The 15231-nt window shown below is 38.7% G+C and overlaps 1 protein-coding gene across 3 annotated transcripts in view; it reads left to right on the top strand.

The window, feature by feature from the left end:
* The window catches only part of LOC124776224 (ADP-ribosylation factor-like protein 13B), a 213328-nt gene that overhangs the window by 83047 nt on the left and 115050 nt on the right, over nt 1-15231 (top strand). For 2 of the 3 annotated variants that reach the window (XM_047251085.1, XM_047251101.1), the window contains one exon: nt 11789-11965. The exons of the other annotated variant lie outside the window; for it this stretch is intronic. In XM_047251085.1, coding sequence (XP_047107041.1) covers nt 11789-11965 — 177 coding nt within the window. The remainder of the gene's footprint in view (nt 1-11788; nt 11966-15231) is intronic. 3 annotated transcript variants of the gene reach the window in all.

Raw genomic sequence — 15231 nt, 5'->3', positions numbered from 1 at the left:
GGAATTTTATAGTGGCAGATATTTTACAACTGATCTTAGGTGCAGATTTCTTGTCTCATTTTGCAATCACCATGGACTTGGCAAATAACTCTCTTACTACTGGATCAAATAGGGGCATGGTAAAAGTTTTTTGGTGCAGTGTGGCAAAGGCTGTTTTAGGAGTAGTCGGTAGCTCAGCTATACACTTTCCCCAAAAAGAAGCCATAAAGACTCCAGTAGTTAAACATAATATAGTGCAATACATACGCACCACCCCAGGTCCGCCAGCATCAAGACGCATCCGCAGATTAGCCCCAGACTGATTAGTGGAGACAAAAGCGTTATTTGTGGAGATACTCCAGGGTGGAGTAATAAAAAGGTCTGACAGTTCTTGGGTGTCTCCTCTCCAGTTAGTACACAAGAAAGACGGCACATGGTGCCCCTGTGGTGACTACCACTGATTGAACATGAGAACAATCCCGGACAAGTATCCGATACCAAACATTCAAGAATTTACCTACACTCTAGCAGGTGCGAAAGTATTCTCAGTACTGGATTGTTGTAAGGCATACAGTCAGATTCCTGTGGCTCTGGCTAACGTGGCAAAGATGGTGGTGATCACACCCTTTGGGCTATTTGAATTTCTGTTCATGCCATTCAGACTCAAAAATGTGACCAAATCCTGGCAAAGATTCATTAATGAAGGCTCCAGGGGCTACCTTTCTGTTATGCATATCTGGATATTTTGGTATTCTCAGAGGGTATGCAATCACATGATAGACATATTCAGGAGGTACGACAGAGGCTCAATATATATGGAGTAGTGTTAAATGAACACTAATATGTCATGGGCAAGAGTAAAAGAACTTTTCTCAGCTATATAGTCTCAGCTGACAGTATACAGCCAGTACCGGAGAAGATCAACGTGTTGCGCAACCTACACAAACCTACAAACTACTAGCAACTTAGGCGTTATCTCAGTAAATTTTTACTGGCGTCATTTATCAATTACCGCTGAAACAGGCAAGGCATAAAAATGCATGGGCTGGCAAGAATACTACAGGAAAGTGGAAGCTACAATGGACACCAGAAATGACCAAAGCTTTTGGCGACTTACAAAGAAGCTTAGAGGAAGCAGTGTTACTCGCGCACCCCGTACCTGCATCACCATTGAGTATTGTAGCAGACACCAGCCAGGTCGCAATTGGTGCAGCCTTGAAACAACAGGTCACTGGTCATTGGGAACCTGTTAGTTTCTTCTCAAAGAAGCTGCAACTCCAACAGACAAAATGGAGTGCATATGACAGAGAGTTGTTGGTAATATATGAAAGTGTCAAACATTTCTGCCTGTATATTGAAACCAGGTCAGTAACAATTTTCACTGATTGTAAACCTATAGTGTCAGCTTTCAGCTACATCAGTGATAAGTGCTCATCAAGGCAGTTCCAGCGCATAGAGTTTATCAGTCAATTCACCACGGATATAAGGCACATCAGAGGTGCGGAGAATCTGGTTGCAGATTACTTTTCTCATGTTTCTGGTGTGACCAGCACAATAAACTATGAAGAACTCGTGGCATCGCAGGAAGCAGATCTGGATCTATAGATGTTATTGACTGAGAACACAACACTTACAGCCGATACTCATGCCAGGAAGAAGGCTTTAGTTATGGTGTGATGTATCACGGCCGGAGCTGTGCCCATACATTCCACAACAATTTTGTAAGGCGGCATTTGACAGTGTTCATGGCCTGGCACACCCAGCGGCAAATGTTATGATCACGTTACTGACAGCATGTTTCATCTGGCCACCAATTAAAAAGGATGCCAGGGAATGGACTTTCACATGCCTACAATGTCAGTCTGCAAAGTAGAACGACACGTTCATGCGGAAATTGGGAATTTCACAGGATCACCAGCAAGATTTGCACATGTCCATCTGGACTTAGTGGGCCACTCCCAGTTTCAGATGGCTATAAATACCTTTTAACAGTGGTAGACAGATGCACGAGATGGGCGAAGGCCATTCCGATCACTGACATAGCAGCAGAAGTGGTTGAAAGGCATTTGTCTCTCAGTGGCTAGTTCACTTTGTCTGCCCCCTTCATATCACAACAGATCAAGGCTGCCAGTTTGAGTTTATTCTGTTCAACGAGTTAGCTAATTTATGTGGTCTCCAGCACCACCATACAACAAAGCTACCATCCAGCAAGCAATGGTATGATGAAGAGGTGGCACAGGACATTCTACATCTACATCTATATTGATACTCTGCAAATCACATTTAAGTGCCTGGCAGAGGGTTCATCGAACCACCTTCACAATTCTCTGTTATTCCAATCTCATATAGCGCACAGAGAGAACGAACACCTATATCTTTCCGTACGAACTCTGATTTCCCTTATTTTATTGTGGTGATCATTTCTACTTATGTAGGTTGATGTCAACAAATTATTTTCGCATTTGGAGGAAAAAGTTGGTGATTGGAATTTTGTGAGAAGATTCCGTCACAACGAAAAACGCCTTTCTTTTAATGATGTCCGGCCCAAATCCTGTATTATTTTTGTGACACTCTTTCCCATATTTCGCAATAATACAAAACGTGCTGCCCATCTTTGAACTTTTTCGACATACTCTGCCAATCCTATCTGGGAAGGATCCCACACCGCACAGCAGTATTCTAAAATAGGATGGACGAGCTTAGTGTAGGCAGTCTCCTTAGTATATCTGTTACGTTTTCTAAGTGTCCTGCCAATAAAATGCAGTCTTTGGTTAGCCTTCGCCACAACATTTTCTATGTGTTCCTTCCAATTTAAGTTGTTCGTAATTGAAGTACATAGGTATTTAGTTGAATTTACACCATTTAGATTAGACTGATTTATCATGTAACTGAAGTTTAACGAATTCCTTTTAGCATTTATGGGGATGACCTCACAATTTTCATTATTTAGGGTCAACTGACAATTTTCGCACCATTCAGATGTCTTTTCTAAATCATTTTGCAATTTGGTTTGATCTTCTGATGACTTTATTAGTTGATAAAGGACAGCGTGATCTGCAAACAACCTAAGACGGCTGCTCAGATTGTCTCCCAAATCGTTTATATAGATTAGGAACAGCAAAGGGCCTATAACACTACCTTGGGGAAGGCAGAAATCACTTCTGTTTTACTGAATAACTTTCCATCAGTTACTATGAACTGTGACCTCTCTGACAGGAAATCACAAATCCAGTCACATAACTGAGATGATATTTCATAAGCACGCGATTTCACTACAAGCCACTTATATGGTACAGTGTCAAAAGCCTTCCGGAAATCCAGAAAGACGGAATCAATTTGAAATCTCGTGTCAATAGTAATCAATACTTCATGTTTCCCAGTAATGATGTTATTTAAACCCATGTTGACTGTGTTTCAATAGACAGTTTTCTTCGAGGTAATTCATAATGTTTGAACACGATATATGTTCCGAAATCCGGCTGCATATCAACATTAACGATATGGGCCTGTAATTTAGTGGATTACTCCTACTGCCTTTCTTGAATATTGGAGTGAGCTGTGCAACTTTCCTGTCTTTGGGTACGGATCTTTCATCGAGTGAATGGTTGTATATGACTGTTAAGTATGGAGCTAATGCATCAGCATACTTCGAAAGGAACCTAATTGGTATACATTCTGGACCAGAAGACTTGCTTTTATTAAGTGATTTAACTTGCTTCACTACTCCGAGGATATTTACTTCTATGTTACTCATGTTGGCAACTGTTCTTGATTCAAATTCTGGAATATTTACTTCGTCTTCTTTTGTGAAGGCATTTCGGAAGACTGTGTTTAGTAACTCTGCTTTGGCAGCACTGTCTTCGATAGTATCTCAATTGCTATCACGTAGAGAAGGCATTGATTGTTTCTTGCCGCTAACATACTGCACATATGACCAAAATCTTTTTGGATTTTCTGCCAGGTTTTAAGACAAAATTTCATTGTGGAAACTTACAAGCATCTTGCATTGAAGTCCGCACTAAATTTCGAGCTTCTGTAAAAGATCGCCAATCTTGGGGATTTTGCATCTGTTTAAATTTGGCATGTGTGTTTCATTGTTTCTACAACAGTGTTCTAACCCATTTTGTGTACCAAGGAGGATCAGCTCCGTCATTTGTTAATTTATTTGGTATAAATCTCTCAATTGCTGCCGATACCATTTCTTTGAATTCAAGCCACATCTGGTCTACGTTGAAGGCAGTTCTTGTGAGTCATCAGAGAAACTGGACAGAAGCATTACCATTGGTTCTTCGTGGATTACAGACCACATACAAGATGGACATCAGTGTCTCAGTGGCAGACTCAGTGTACGGGGAACCATTGAGAATCCCGGCGGATTACCTTACTGCCGCCTCATCACCAATGCCAATAAACCTCTCATCACTGATACGTGAAGTCAATGAGCATGTGGATACAATGAGACGGCCTATGGTATCTAGACATATTGAGTGACCAGTTTTCATGCATAAGGCGTTGACTGGCTGTACACATGTTATGCTCCACACAGATTCAGTCAGAGTGCCACTACAACCTCCATATACTGGACCTTATTTAATATAATGATGCAACACCGATACTAAGGACATCTCACAGAATGACAAAACTATTAGAGTGCCCATAGACAGGGTAAAACCAGCATGAATCTTACCAGAACTGGAGTATGATGGCATTCAACAGGATGAGAAGGACCAAAATTTGGAACTCACTATGCGTGATATGGCAGAAGAACCAATGGTAAGAGGACGTGGAATCATGATGCAACAGCCCACACCAGCTCCCTCATCCTCATCCTCGCAGCAACAAGTCGTCCATATGAGAGCAGGGAGACAAGTCCAGTTTAAGTATCCATTTATCCTGGGTGCTCCGCACTTTAAGGTGGGGGCTGCGTGGAAATGTGGGAGTAGCCAGTGATGCGTGCTTATTTACTCCATGCAAGTGTAGCGGACGTTAGATATAAGTTTTTACTCTTTGACTGTTAGTTCAGTTAGTTTTTCTTTTCTGAGTTGGAGAAATAAAGTAGTTTGTGGTATGTGGGTTTAATTTGTTGCCTACAGTGTAATTTAGTACAATAACTTTACCAATTAATGGAAAACACAGTTTCATTCTTACAGGAATCTAATTCCATTGCATATCTGTGAGAGATTTTTATCATGATTAAACAGTTTCATCATAAACCACATTGCTCATTTGTACACTTTCTTAGCCTGTTAAACTGCTATGATTCCAGAAAACTTCGTCAATTAAAAATGTAAATAAATCTATTGCACAAGAGTTTTACTCATGTTTTTCTCATTTGTAAGTCATATTTTAGGGTCTCTTAATAAATCACATTGTAGTTCAGTTTTGTCCAACAAAACCAGCACTTGATTTTTAATAAAACACTTCACACAGTTTCTCCATCCAGAATAGGTGATTTATTACTGCATTTTAGCCAAATTATTTCAAGGTATAGGAGTCAGATGTAAGTACATAAGTGATAGATAGTTTTTTAGTTCTGTAATAGTTTCTGCTGGTAATTCTCTGATGATCAGTGATGATATGTGTAAAGGTTCTAAAAATATTGTAAAAATTCTCTGCTAACATGATAAATATCTGTTCAGCTCTGCAGATTTCAATGACCTATTGAGGTTTGTGACTTTTATTTTTAGAGGGTATATTATATTTGTTAAACACCACACGCTACTACAGCAGATACATTATTATACCAGAACAATATCAGAAATTCAGAATTGCCATTAGCTGTTTCTTGATACAAGAAAAAGTTGCTTTTTACTTGAAAGGAAAGGATACAGTTGTGAAAAATTTCCACAAATGTTAACTTTCAAAACAAGAGGTTATTCTTCCTGATACAGAAGAAGACCCTTGTATCTTCTTTAACTTTTTGTTTACCGTGGTATTAGGGTCCATGATTGTAGCATTATTGTCATGAACTTGATAATTTTTCTGTTGCTACGTGTAGTAGAACAGTTTGTGATGGGATGGACCCTCCATGATATACAGTGACTGTAAAGGAATTTTTAAAGTAACAGAGACCACAGCAGAAAAGGTATAAAATGAAACATAATGTTACAGAGAAACAGAAGAATACACACCATTCATACATACAAGAAAGCACACCTCACACACACATGACTGCCAACTGCAGCAGCTCAGGCCAGAAATGTATTCTCGCCTGAGCTGCATGAGTTGGCAGTCATGTATGCATGAGGTGTGCTTGATTGTGTGCATGAATGGTGTGTGTTTCTGTTTTGCTGATGAAGGATGTGACTGAAAGCTTTGTGTAAGTGTCTTTTAGTTGTGCTTAACTGCAACTTAACATGTCTTCTCTGTGGTAAGTAGCAATCTATCTTTTCCTACATTGTTGATATTCCTACATGGAGTTTTCATTGTTTAGCAGTTATCTATAGATAGAGAGATGCATAATGGAACGTGTTTGGCTGTCAAGAGGACAATGTTTTAAGCCTTCCGTGATTACCGTAGCAAAATATTACAACAGATCTATCACAGAAAAGTATAATTGTTACTCATCATGTAGCAAAGAAACTGAGTCGCAGATAAGCACAACAAAAAGACTGTCAGAAAGTGAGCTTTCAGCCAACAAGGCCGTCATCGAGAACAGACAACACACCCGCACACTCATGCAAATACCTATCATTCCAGCATGACCACAGCTAGCCGGTGACTGTGGTCATGTTTATGAGTTGCATTTGTGTGTGTGTGTGTGTGTGTGGAGGAAAATTTGGAGTATTGCCCCAATTTAATTCTTGTACCATTGCAAAAATGAGTGTCAGTGGTGTTGACAAACAGCTGAATACTACATCTGACCAAAACTCCATGGTCCACAGTTTCTTAACTGAAACTGTGGTTGAATTAGCCACTCTTTTAACCATCATATATGGTAGATCTCTCAGAATAAAAACTGTACCCAGTGGTCTGAAGAAGGCATGTGTCACACCTGTCTACAAAAAGGGTAGCAGCAGTATCCATGAAATTACTGTCCAGTAGCCTTGACAGACATTTGTTGGCACCTTAGAACATATTTGACCTTAAATGTAATGGGATATATTGAATAGAATGACCTCCTCCTTGCCAGCCATCATTAATTCCAAAAACATTGATCCTGTGAAATCCAACTTAAGTTTCTCTCTTGTGGCATTCTGAAAGCTGTGGATTAAGGTAGTCACACAGATGGAATAGTTTTTGACTTCCATGAATCTCTTGATGCAGAGCTGCACATGTGATTATTATTGAAAGTATGGTTGTATGATGTATCAAGCAAAATTTATGACTGAATTGAGGATTTCTTGGTAGGGAGGATGCAACGTATTATCTTAGATGGAGAGTCATTGGCAGATGAAGAAATAACATCAGGTGTGCCCCAGGGAAGTGTTAGGATCCTTCCTCTTCATGTTGTATATTAAAGATCTTGCAGACAATACAAATAATAACTCAGACTGTTCACAACTGCTGTGGTTATCTATAATGAAGGACTGTAAGATAAAGCTGTACAGATATTGTCTATTTATTTATTTATTGTCCTCTGAATCAATACTGTACATGACATGCACATGGTGATGCACAAACATACATTTGATGTTGGACATTATGATAATTTGCTGACATGAAGTAATATGCCGAAAGCTTACACAAACATGAGTTTACATAAATATTTTCTGAGAAGTTATGAACACACAAATTACATACTCATTTACACATTTGTATTTTAGTGCTGTATTCCTCTCACACATATACATAACAGTACCTGTTTGGATGTTCTTTCTGCACTTAATTTGCTTAGTAGCAGATGATATAGATGCAAGATTTTTGCACATACTTGCATTAATGTTTTACTCTTTACAAAATTCTTTGCTGCATTTTTTCTTTTTTTTCATGTTTCCTTCCACCCATGTGAAGCTGAAATTCACTTGCACTGTAGAAACAATGATCAAGTAGGAATTATTTTAATTTTTCATTAAATACAGTCAAGGACTTACTGTTGTTTCATTTCTGATGGCAGGCTGTTGGGTATTTTAATGCCTTTGTTGAAGGGAGTTCCATTTTCTGCCTAGTACCATAGTTAGTCATGGACATTTACATTTTTATTAAATTTTGTAATATTACTTTTTACAAATTCGCATAGTTCTAGTATATACAGGCTGCCAAGGGGTAGGATGAGCAACTTTTGGGAGAGAAGTCTGCAGCTATCAGTTGGTTTTGCCTTATTCATTATTCTTATAGCTCTCTTTTGGGTGAGTAGAATGTTTTGGCTAAGTGTAGAGTCTCCCCAGAATATGATACCATATTGCATTACACTGTGGAATTGTGCATAGTAGTCTGTGTGAACAGTTTCTGGGCTTGTGCAGTATGTGAAGATTCGTAGGGCACAGCACACTTTGTTTAGCTTACTATTATTTTTATTAATGTGTGTATGCCATTTTAGATTATCCTGGATCCATAGGCCTAGAAATGTTGTTTCTGTATTTGGGGATATTTGGGAACTGTGTAATTTCATATCAGGCATAATTTTTTTTTGTTCTTAGGTGGAAGTTTAGGTAAGTGGATTTCCTTGTGTTAACTATGGGCTTGTTTTTCTCAAACCAATCACCATGTTCATCTGTATTTCAATTTATGGCCTCTTGGTGTTCATGTTCATTTTTGCTTGTTATGAGGAACTCATCTGCGAAGAGTGTACTGGTGCTGGCATTGATGTTTGACGGTAGGTCGTTTGTGTACACAAGGAAGAGCACTGGTCCAAGTATTGAGCCTTGGGGCATACCTTGTGTAATATTGCAATAGTCAGAATAGTATGTTTCGATATGTCCTTGATTGTTATGTTTTATTGACTCTTTTTGTTTCCTATTTGTCAGGCATGATCTGAACCAGTTTAGTGAGGTGCCTCTGATGCCATATGAAGAATCTTGAAGAAGAATCTTGTTGAGAAGAATCTTGTGGTCTATGACATCAAATGCCTTGGACAAATCTAGGAAGAACCCACCTGCTTTTTGTTTTTTGTCTAGAGCATCTAGGGTAGAGTGCAAATACTCATATATGGTGGTTGTTACGGATTTTGTTTTTTCTGAAAGCATGCTGGGCATCAGATAGTATCTATTTCTTATCAAGAAAATTTATTAGTCTTTGGTGAACTAATCTCTCCAAAAGTTTACCAAACACAAGTAACAGTGATATGGGTCTGTAATTTTCTGCATTGAGTTTTTCACCTTTCTTAAAAATTGGGATGACTTTAGCCACTTTCATGCAGTTTGAAAATGTACCTGCCATCAGTGATAAGTTGTACACATTTGAGAGTGGGAGAGCTATTTTGTTTATGCAGTTCTTGTTGATAAAAACTGGGATATCATCGATTCCAGATGAGAATTTATTCTTGAGGTACTTTGCATTTAGGACAATTTCTTCAGCAGTAGTTTCCCAGAAGAATATAGATTCTACAGGAGTTGTAATTTTGTTTTGTCTGTTGGGTGTGCATTTGTTGTTGCTTTGTAACAAATTTTTAACAAAGTTTTCATAGTAATTGTTGAAAATATTTGCAATTTCTTATGGATTAGGAACTCTGGTGTTGTGGATCAGAATAGTGTTTTCATGTTTACGTGGCTGTTGATTTGTTTCATTCCTTATGATGTTCCACACTGCCTTGGTTTTGTTTGAGGATGTTGCCACATAGTTATCATTTGCTATTCACTTTGCTAGTGCTATGACTTTTTAAAGGATTTTGACATATTGCTTGAAATGGGGTGGGGCTGGGGTTGTTTCTTTTTAGATACTTCAACAGATCTCTTTTCCTTCTGCAGGAAATCTTTATACCAGTTTTTATCCATGGCTTCTTATTGGGTTCTTTTGATGTGGTGTGTTTGAGTTTAAGAGTAAAGGCAATATTGAAGTGATATAGAAATGTGTTTAGGAATGATTCCATTTTGTTGTCTGTATATTGTGTGCTTCATATACTTTGTTCCATGTTTCTGCTGCTAAGGAATCATTGAAGATTTTCATGTATTCATTGCTGTAATTTCTTACTTTAGTTGTGTATTTGTTGTTGCAGTCTAAGGGGAGAACATTTGTAAGGTATAGGACTTGGCCACAGTGATCACTATAGCCTGTGTCCAGAGGTTCAACTTCCTGGTAGGGACAGTTTACAAATACCTGGTCAAGTGTGGTTTTGGTGTTGTTTTTGCACCTTGTGGGGAATGTTACTGTGGGATTCAGACTGAATGAGTTAGTGAGATTCAGTAGGGATTGTTTTACATATCCTGTGGACTGGAAATCAACTTTGAAATCACCACATAAAATTAGTACCTTTTTGTTTTTGTGAAGTTTGTTTAGGAATATTTCAAGGTTTTTTTAGGAAAACTCATACATTGCCTGTTGGAGAATGATAGATACATGTTATGATTTATATGCTTCAAGAATTTTGATTACAGCTGTCTCAAAAGCATTTTCTTTATTTAAGTGGTCAAACTGTACAAAACTTCTATAGTTTACAGAATTTTTTTTATAAATATGGCAGCACCTCCACCTTTTTGGCTTTTCCTGCAATAGTTGGAAGCTAATGTGTTACCTGGTGTCAGGTCTTGATAAGGTTTCAAAGTGGTGCAGAATTGGAAACTTGCTTTAAATGTTCAGAAATATAAAATGAATGTTCATAAATATAAAATTTTGCCTGTGACAAAAGCAAAATGAATAAAATAATGTATGATGCAAACATCAGTTACTAACAGCTGCATTCGATCAGGTCATACAAATAGCTGAGTGTAACAATTTCTAAGCATATGAAATGAAACAAGCACATAAACCCAGTCATAGATAAAGCATGTGGTGGACTTTGGTTCATTGGTAGAATAATAGTTGAATGCAATCAGTCTACAGAGGGTATTTCTTATGAAACATTCATGTGACTTGTCCTTGAACATTACTCAAAAGTGTACGATCCATACCAAAGAGGACTAACAGGTTATGTTCAATGTATTCTAAAAAGAGTAGCGCAAATGTTTGACTCATAAGAGAGCATCACGGAGATGCTGAAATAACTGGACTGGCAGGTGCTTTAAGATAGAGAAACTGTCCCATGAAAGGCTGCTTACGAAGTGTGAAGAACCAACTTTAAGTGATGCATCTCAGAATATGCTACACCCCTCTATGCACCACTCCTGTAGGTATCACAAAGGCGAGATTAGTCTAATTACAGCAGACACAGATGTGTTTAAGCAATCACTTCCATGCTCCATACATAAATGGAATTAGAAGAAACCCAAATAATTGATGCAAGAGGGAGTGAGTACTGCCGAGTTTGGATGTAGCTGTAAACGAAGAAGAGGTTTACACTGTTTACTATCACAAGTAGACTGACTTGTTGTCGTGTGTATTTTTATGATACAGCTCTTAAGGCACTTCTCCTCTTAGGTGCAAGGGTGTAACTCAACTAATTAATTCCCAGTGAACAGAAATGACACCCCACTTCATATCCAACAGAATATGCGCATGGTTGTCTCTAAGCTTTCCCTAAAGCATATTTCTGCTTTGATTTTGGGTCTAAAAATCACCTAGGACTTTGGCTACAGCTCTTATAGTCAGTACTGAAAGATTATTTTTGTTCATATGCTAATGTTTCTCAAGGGATGTTAGTGCTATGTTGACAAAGCTCTTCATTGCATATCCTAGCCATTTGCTGTGTTGCATAGTAATGAATCCCTTAGAGCTTTTTTCTTTTTGCTATTGTTTACAGAAAAATAATATTACTAAATTATTAATTCTTCTCCAGCTTAGCTAATAAACAAGACTGTATTGGTGCTCTGGATGAACTGGATATTGTTGAGCGGCTAAATGTGGAAAGTGTTGTAAATGACCAACGTTGCCCCACACTTGTGGAAACCTGTTCAGCAGCTATGGAAAGGAGTTCTAAACAGAAAACAGACCCAGCCATACAGAGTGGTTACAGGTATGCTCAAACATGATAATTATGTCTGCTATCTTGGCTTTGAAACTGTTCTTCAAATGCCTTACATGAAAGTGGGACAGCTGTATGTGCTGAATGTGACAGTAACAGACAAGCATACATTTTCATGTTATGTGCTGTATTTTCAGGTGTCTTATAAGTGATTTATGGTACTAGACTATGTGGTGCTTTGGAAAACTTGACATAAACATCTCGCTATGGATAGGATTTTTCCTGCTTTAAGTCACCAGTACATTGCCTTAGCCTTTCTTTTGATCCGTTGTTTCATCAGTTACAAACATCTTTGTGGAAAAAGAGAGTATTATAGCTGTAACTCAATTAGATATTTAGTTCCGCCATGGACCAGCAAACTTATGGAGACACAAAACAGGGTGAACTGGACGATGACCAAAGTATTAAAGGTAAAATGCAGCCTCACTATGAATACTGTTTTTCGGCATTGAATGAGTTATTTGCTGGATTAGATAGTGACCAAAGTATTAAAGGAAAACTGCAGCCACACTTGAATACTGTTCTTGGACACAGAATGAGTTAGTTGCTGTTTGTAAGCAGCTGGAAATCATCTAGACTGTTGTCAAGTGATTGAAAGTTATTTTGAACATCTATTAACCAGTAGCAGTGCTCACACCATAGACGTAGTTCTCTTACCCCCATTTTCCCACTTTTGCTTGCTGTGACATAAATATTCCCTACTGCCTTTGCAAGATCATGCACACGAGAAGGAATCATAGGGGGTAGAGCACCCCCTACTTCTCACAGCATAATAAATAACTTTCCAGGAAATTTACCATCCAGATTAACAGTCAGCACAATTGTATACAAATGCATTAAGGCATTGATGTTAGTTGATCTAGATACAACTGTGTGGGTACTTCTAATTTCTAGGATTCCTTTCATATGCATTTTCTCTTCAGATCCTGATTGATCAAAGATGAAAATAAAGTCCTTACTGAATGGTGGAATCAGTGTATTTCTTCAGATTTTCAGGCCAATTTCACAGTTTGTTGTGCATCATCAAGTTGACACTTCATTTGAAATTTACTTACTTTATGTCTTCCAATTCTGTTGCACTGTTTGAAGTTCCGCAACCATTCACTACTTCCCTTGAAATCTCTATAATCTATGTCACACTTAACTTTATGTGTGTAATGTAGTAGGTCACTATCGTGCACATCCTCAAAATGCGCAAACAGCAGTTTTTGTAACAAGTGCACCTTGTCCTCCCTTGAACATCAGTAGTTTTTCTCTGTGCAGTACATGGCCATATTTGCTGTGGACTTATTCAAAATCTGTTCATTACTGGTTTTTTCTGTGCAGTGGATGATCTTCCATGTATATAATTGTGTTTGGTACCCGCTTCTTGGATAGCGGCTGTACTTTTATTTGTTCTACTGGAGACAGGGTTTGTAGTTCCCTATCAGATAAGGATATTGAACTATATTGCTCAACAACTGTTTCAGTTTCATTTTTACTTGTTAAGCATGTATCATCATCATTGTACTTGTCCTGTACATTGTCCCCACAGTCAAACATATATGACACCACACATTCCACTGTCTCATCTTGCAGAAATGCCAATATTTCATCTGCCATTTCTTTCTCACTCTGCAAAACTCTTTGCGTTTCTTTCAGATGAAATGTCAACTTTGGTAACTGTTGTAGTATAATACAACACTAGCACTGTAGCACTGTTGTGAGTTACTCATTGAGTAAGCAGTTCAACTTCGCTACATAGCCCCAGGCTGTGCTCACCATTGGATACCTCCAGTCCCGCCCCCTGTTACCTTTAGCAACCAATATTGTGGTAGACGGTATCAAATGCCGTAAACATCATTGGCCTTTGGCAACCTTGCACTTGAGGAGTTACTTGTGAGAGAAAGTATCTTATTTGGACAATGTCTTGTCTACATGAAATACAGGATCTATAACTACTAGTCCATTTAGCTGTGTGTGGTGTGCCAGTAGTAGGTCTAATTGTCCTATACAGTGGCACCAGGGACTAGGCAGAACTCAGGGTGTTACACCCTTACCCCAAACCAACAGTTCTGATGTGCTATCTTCCACTTATACTGAAACTGGGCCAATGAGACTCACACCATCTGTTGGAAAACCGTCTGTGTCAGGGTGAGGCAAACACGGAAGGATAGGGATCTATTAGTCACTGGCAGTTAAAACATGTGGCGATTAATGGTACCCCTTAGGAAAGTAGCAGCAGGAGGTGGGAAGGCATACCAGATGCACTCAGTGTGGATGCGTGGGAGTCTTATTCGACATCTTGAAGAGGATATACCGACAGCCATTGAAGGAACAAAGTTCAACGAACTATAAATTGTTATGCATGTTGAGCAAACAGTGCCTGTCATCTGGGCTACAAGCTCATCTATGAATTATTCCAGTGATTGGCAAAGAAGGCTGTGCAGATAAGTCTTGCCCATTGGGTTTCAATGAAGCTCACAATTTGCAGCATTGTCCCCAGAACTGATGATGGTCCCCTGGTTCTGAGTTGAGTAGAGGGGTCCAGCTGCAGTCTCTGAGGGTTATGTTACAAGCTAAACTGAAACTTCCTAGAATTGCACCACGGGTTTGGCTATTGTAGGATTTTCCTCAATGGTTCAGTTGTGCACTAATAATCAGAGGCTGTAACTTAGGTAAAGTTGCAGCCAAGGGATTTTTAGGTGACTCTCCATCCAATCCACATAATAATAGCTGTAAAGACCCTGAAGTATAAGTGTAAAATACGAAGCAATTCCCTCCACAGGTGAGAATATTAAAATCCTTGTGATTATCTGCCAGAGTATTCACAACAAAGACCCTGAGTTTGAAACATTTCTAAAAAGCAGGGAAGCACATGTAATGAAGAGAAGCCTGCTTAAAACCCATATTTGATAGCAGTGAGATGTTTTGGGGAAATTTAAGTGTATGTCAAAAGGATAGGCTAATGGGAAATAGAAGTGGTGTATTTCACCATATAGAGGAGGCACTGAGTTGCAGACAGGCACAATAGAAAAGACTGCTGACATATCAAAGTTTTTGGGCAACGTTCTTCTTCTGCAGTAGAGAACACACACAATATTACAAAAAGCGTAGATTGCTACTCACTGTAAAGGTGACACACTGAGCTGCAGGTAGGCCAATGAAAAAACTGTTACACATTTAGCTTTCATCCAGAGCCTTCTTCAGAAAGGAAAGAAAACATGCACAAATTCACACAAGCAAGCAAACCTCACACACATGTAACCACTATCTCT

Source organism: Schistocerca piceifrons, chromosome 1 (assembly GCF_021461385.2).
Source record: "Schistocerca piceifrons isolate TAMUIC-IGC-003096 chromosome 1, iqSchPice1.1, whole genome shotgun sequence".
Taxonomy (NCBI): Eukaryota; Metazoa; Arthropoda; class Insecta; order Orthoptera; family Acrididae; genus Schistocerca; species Schistocerca piceifrons.
Note: the sequence above shows the minus strand (reverse complement) of the source record. Positions and strands in the feature narration are given on the sequence as shown.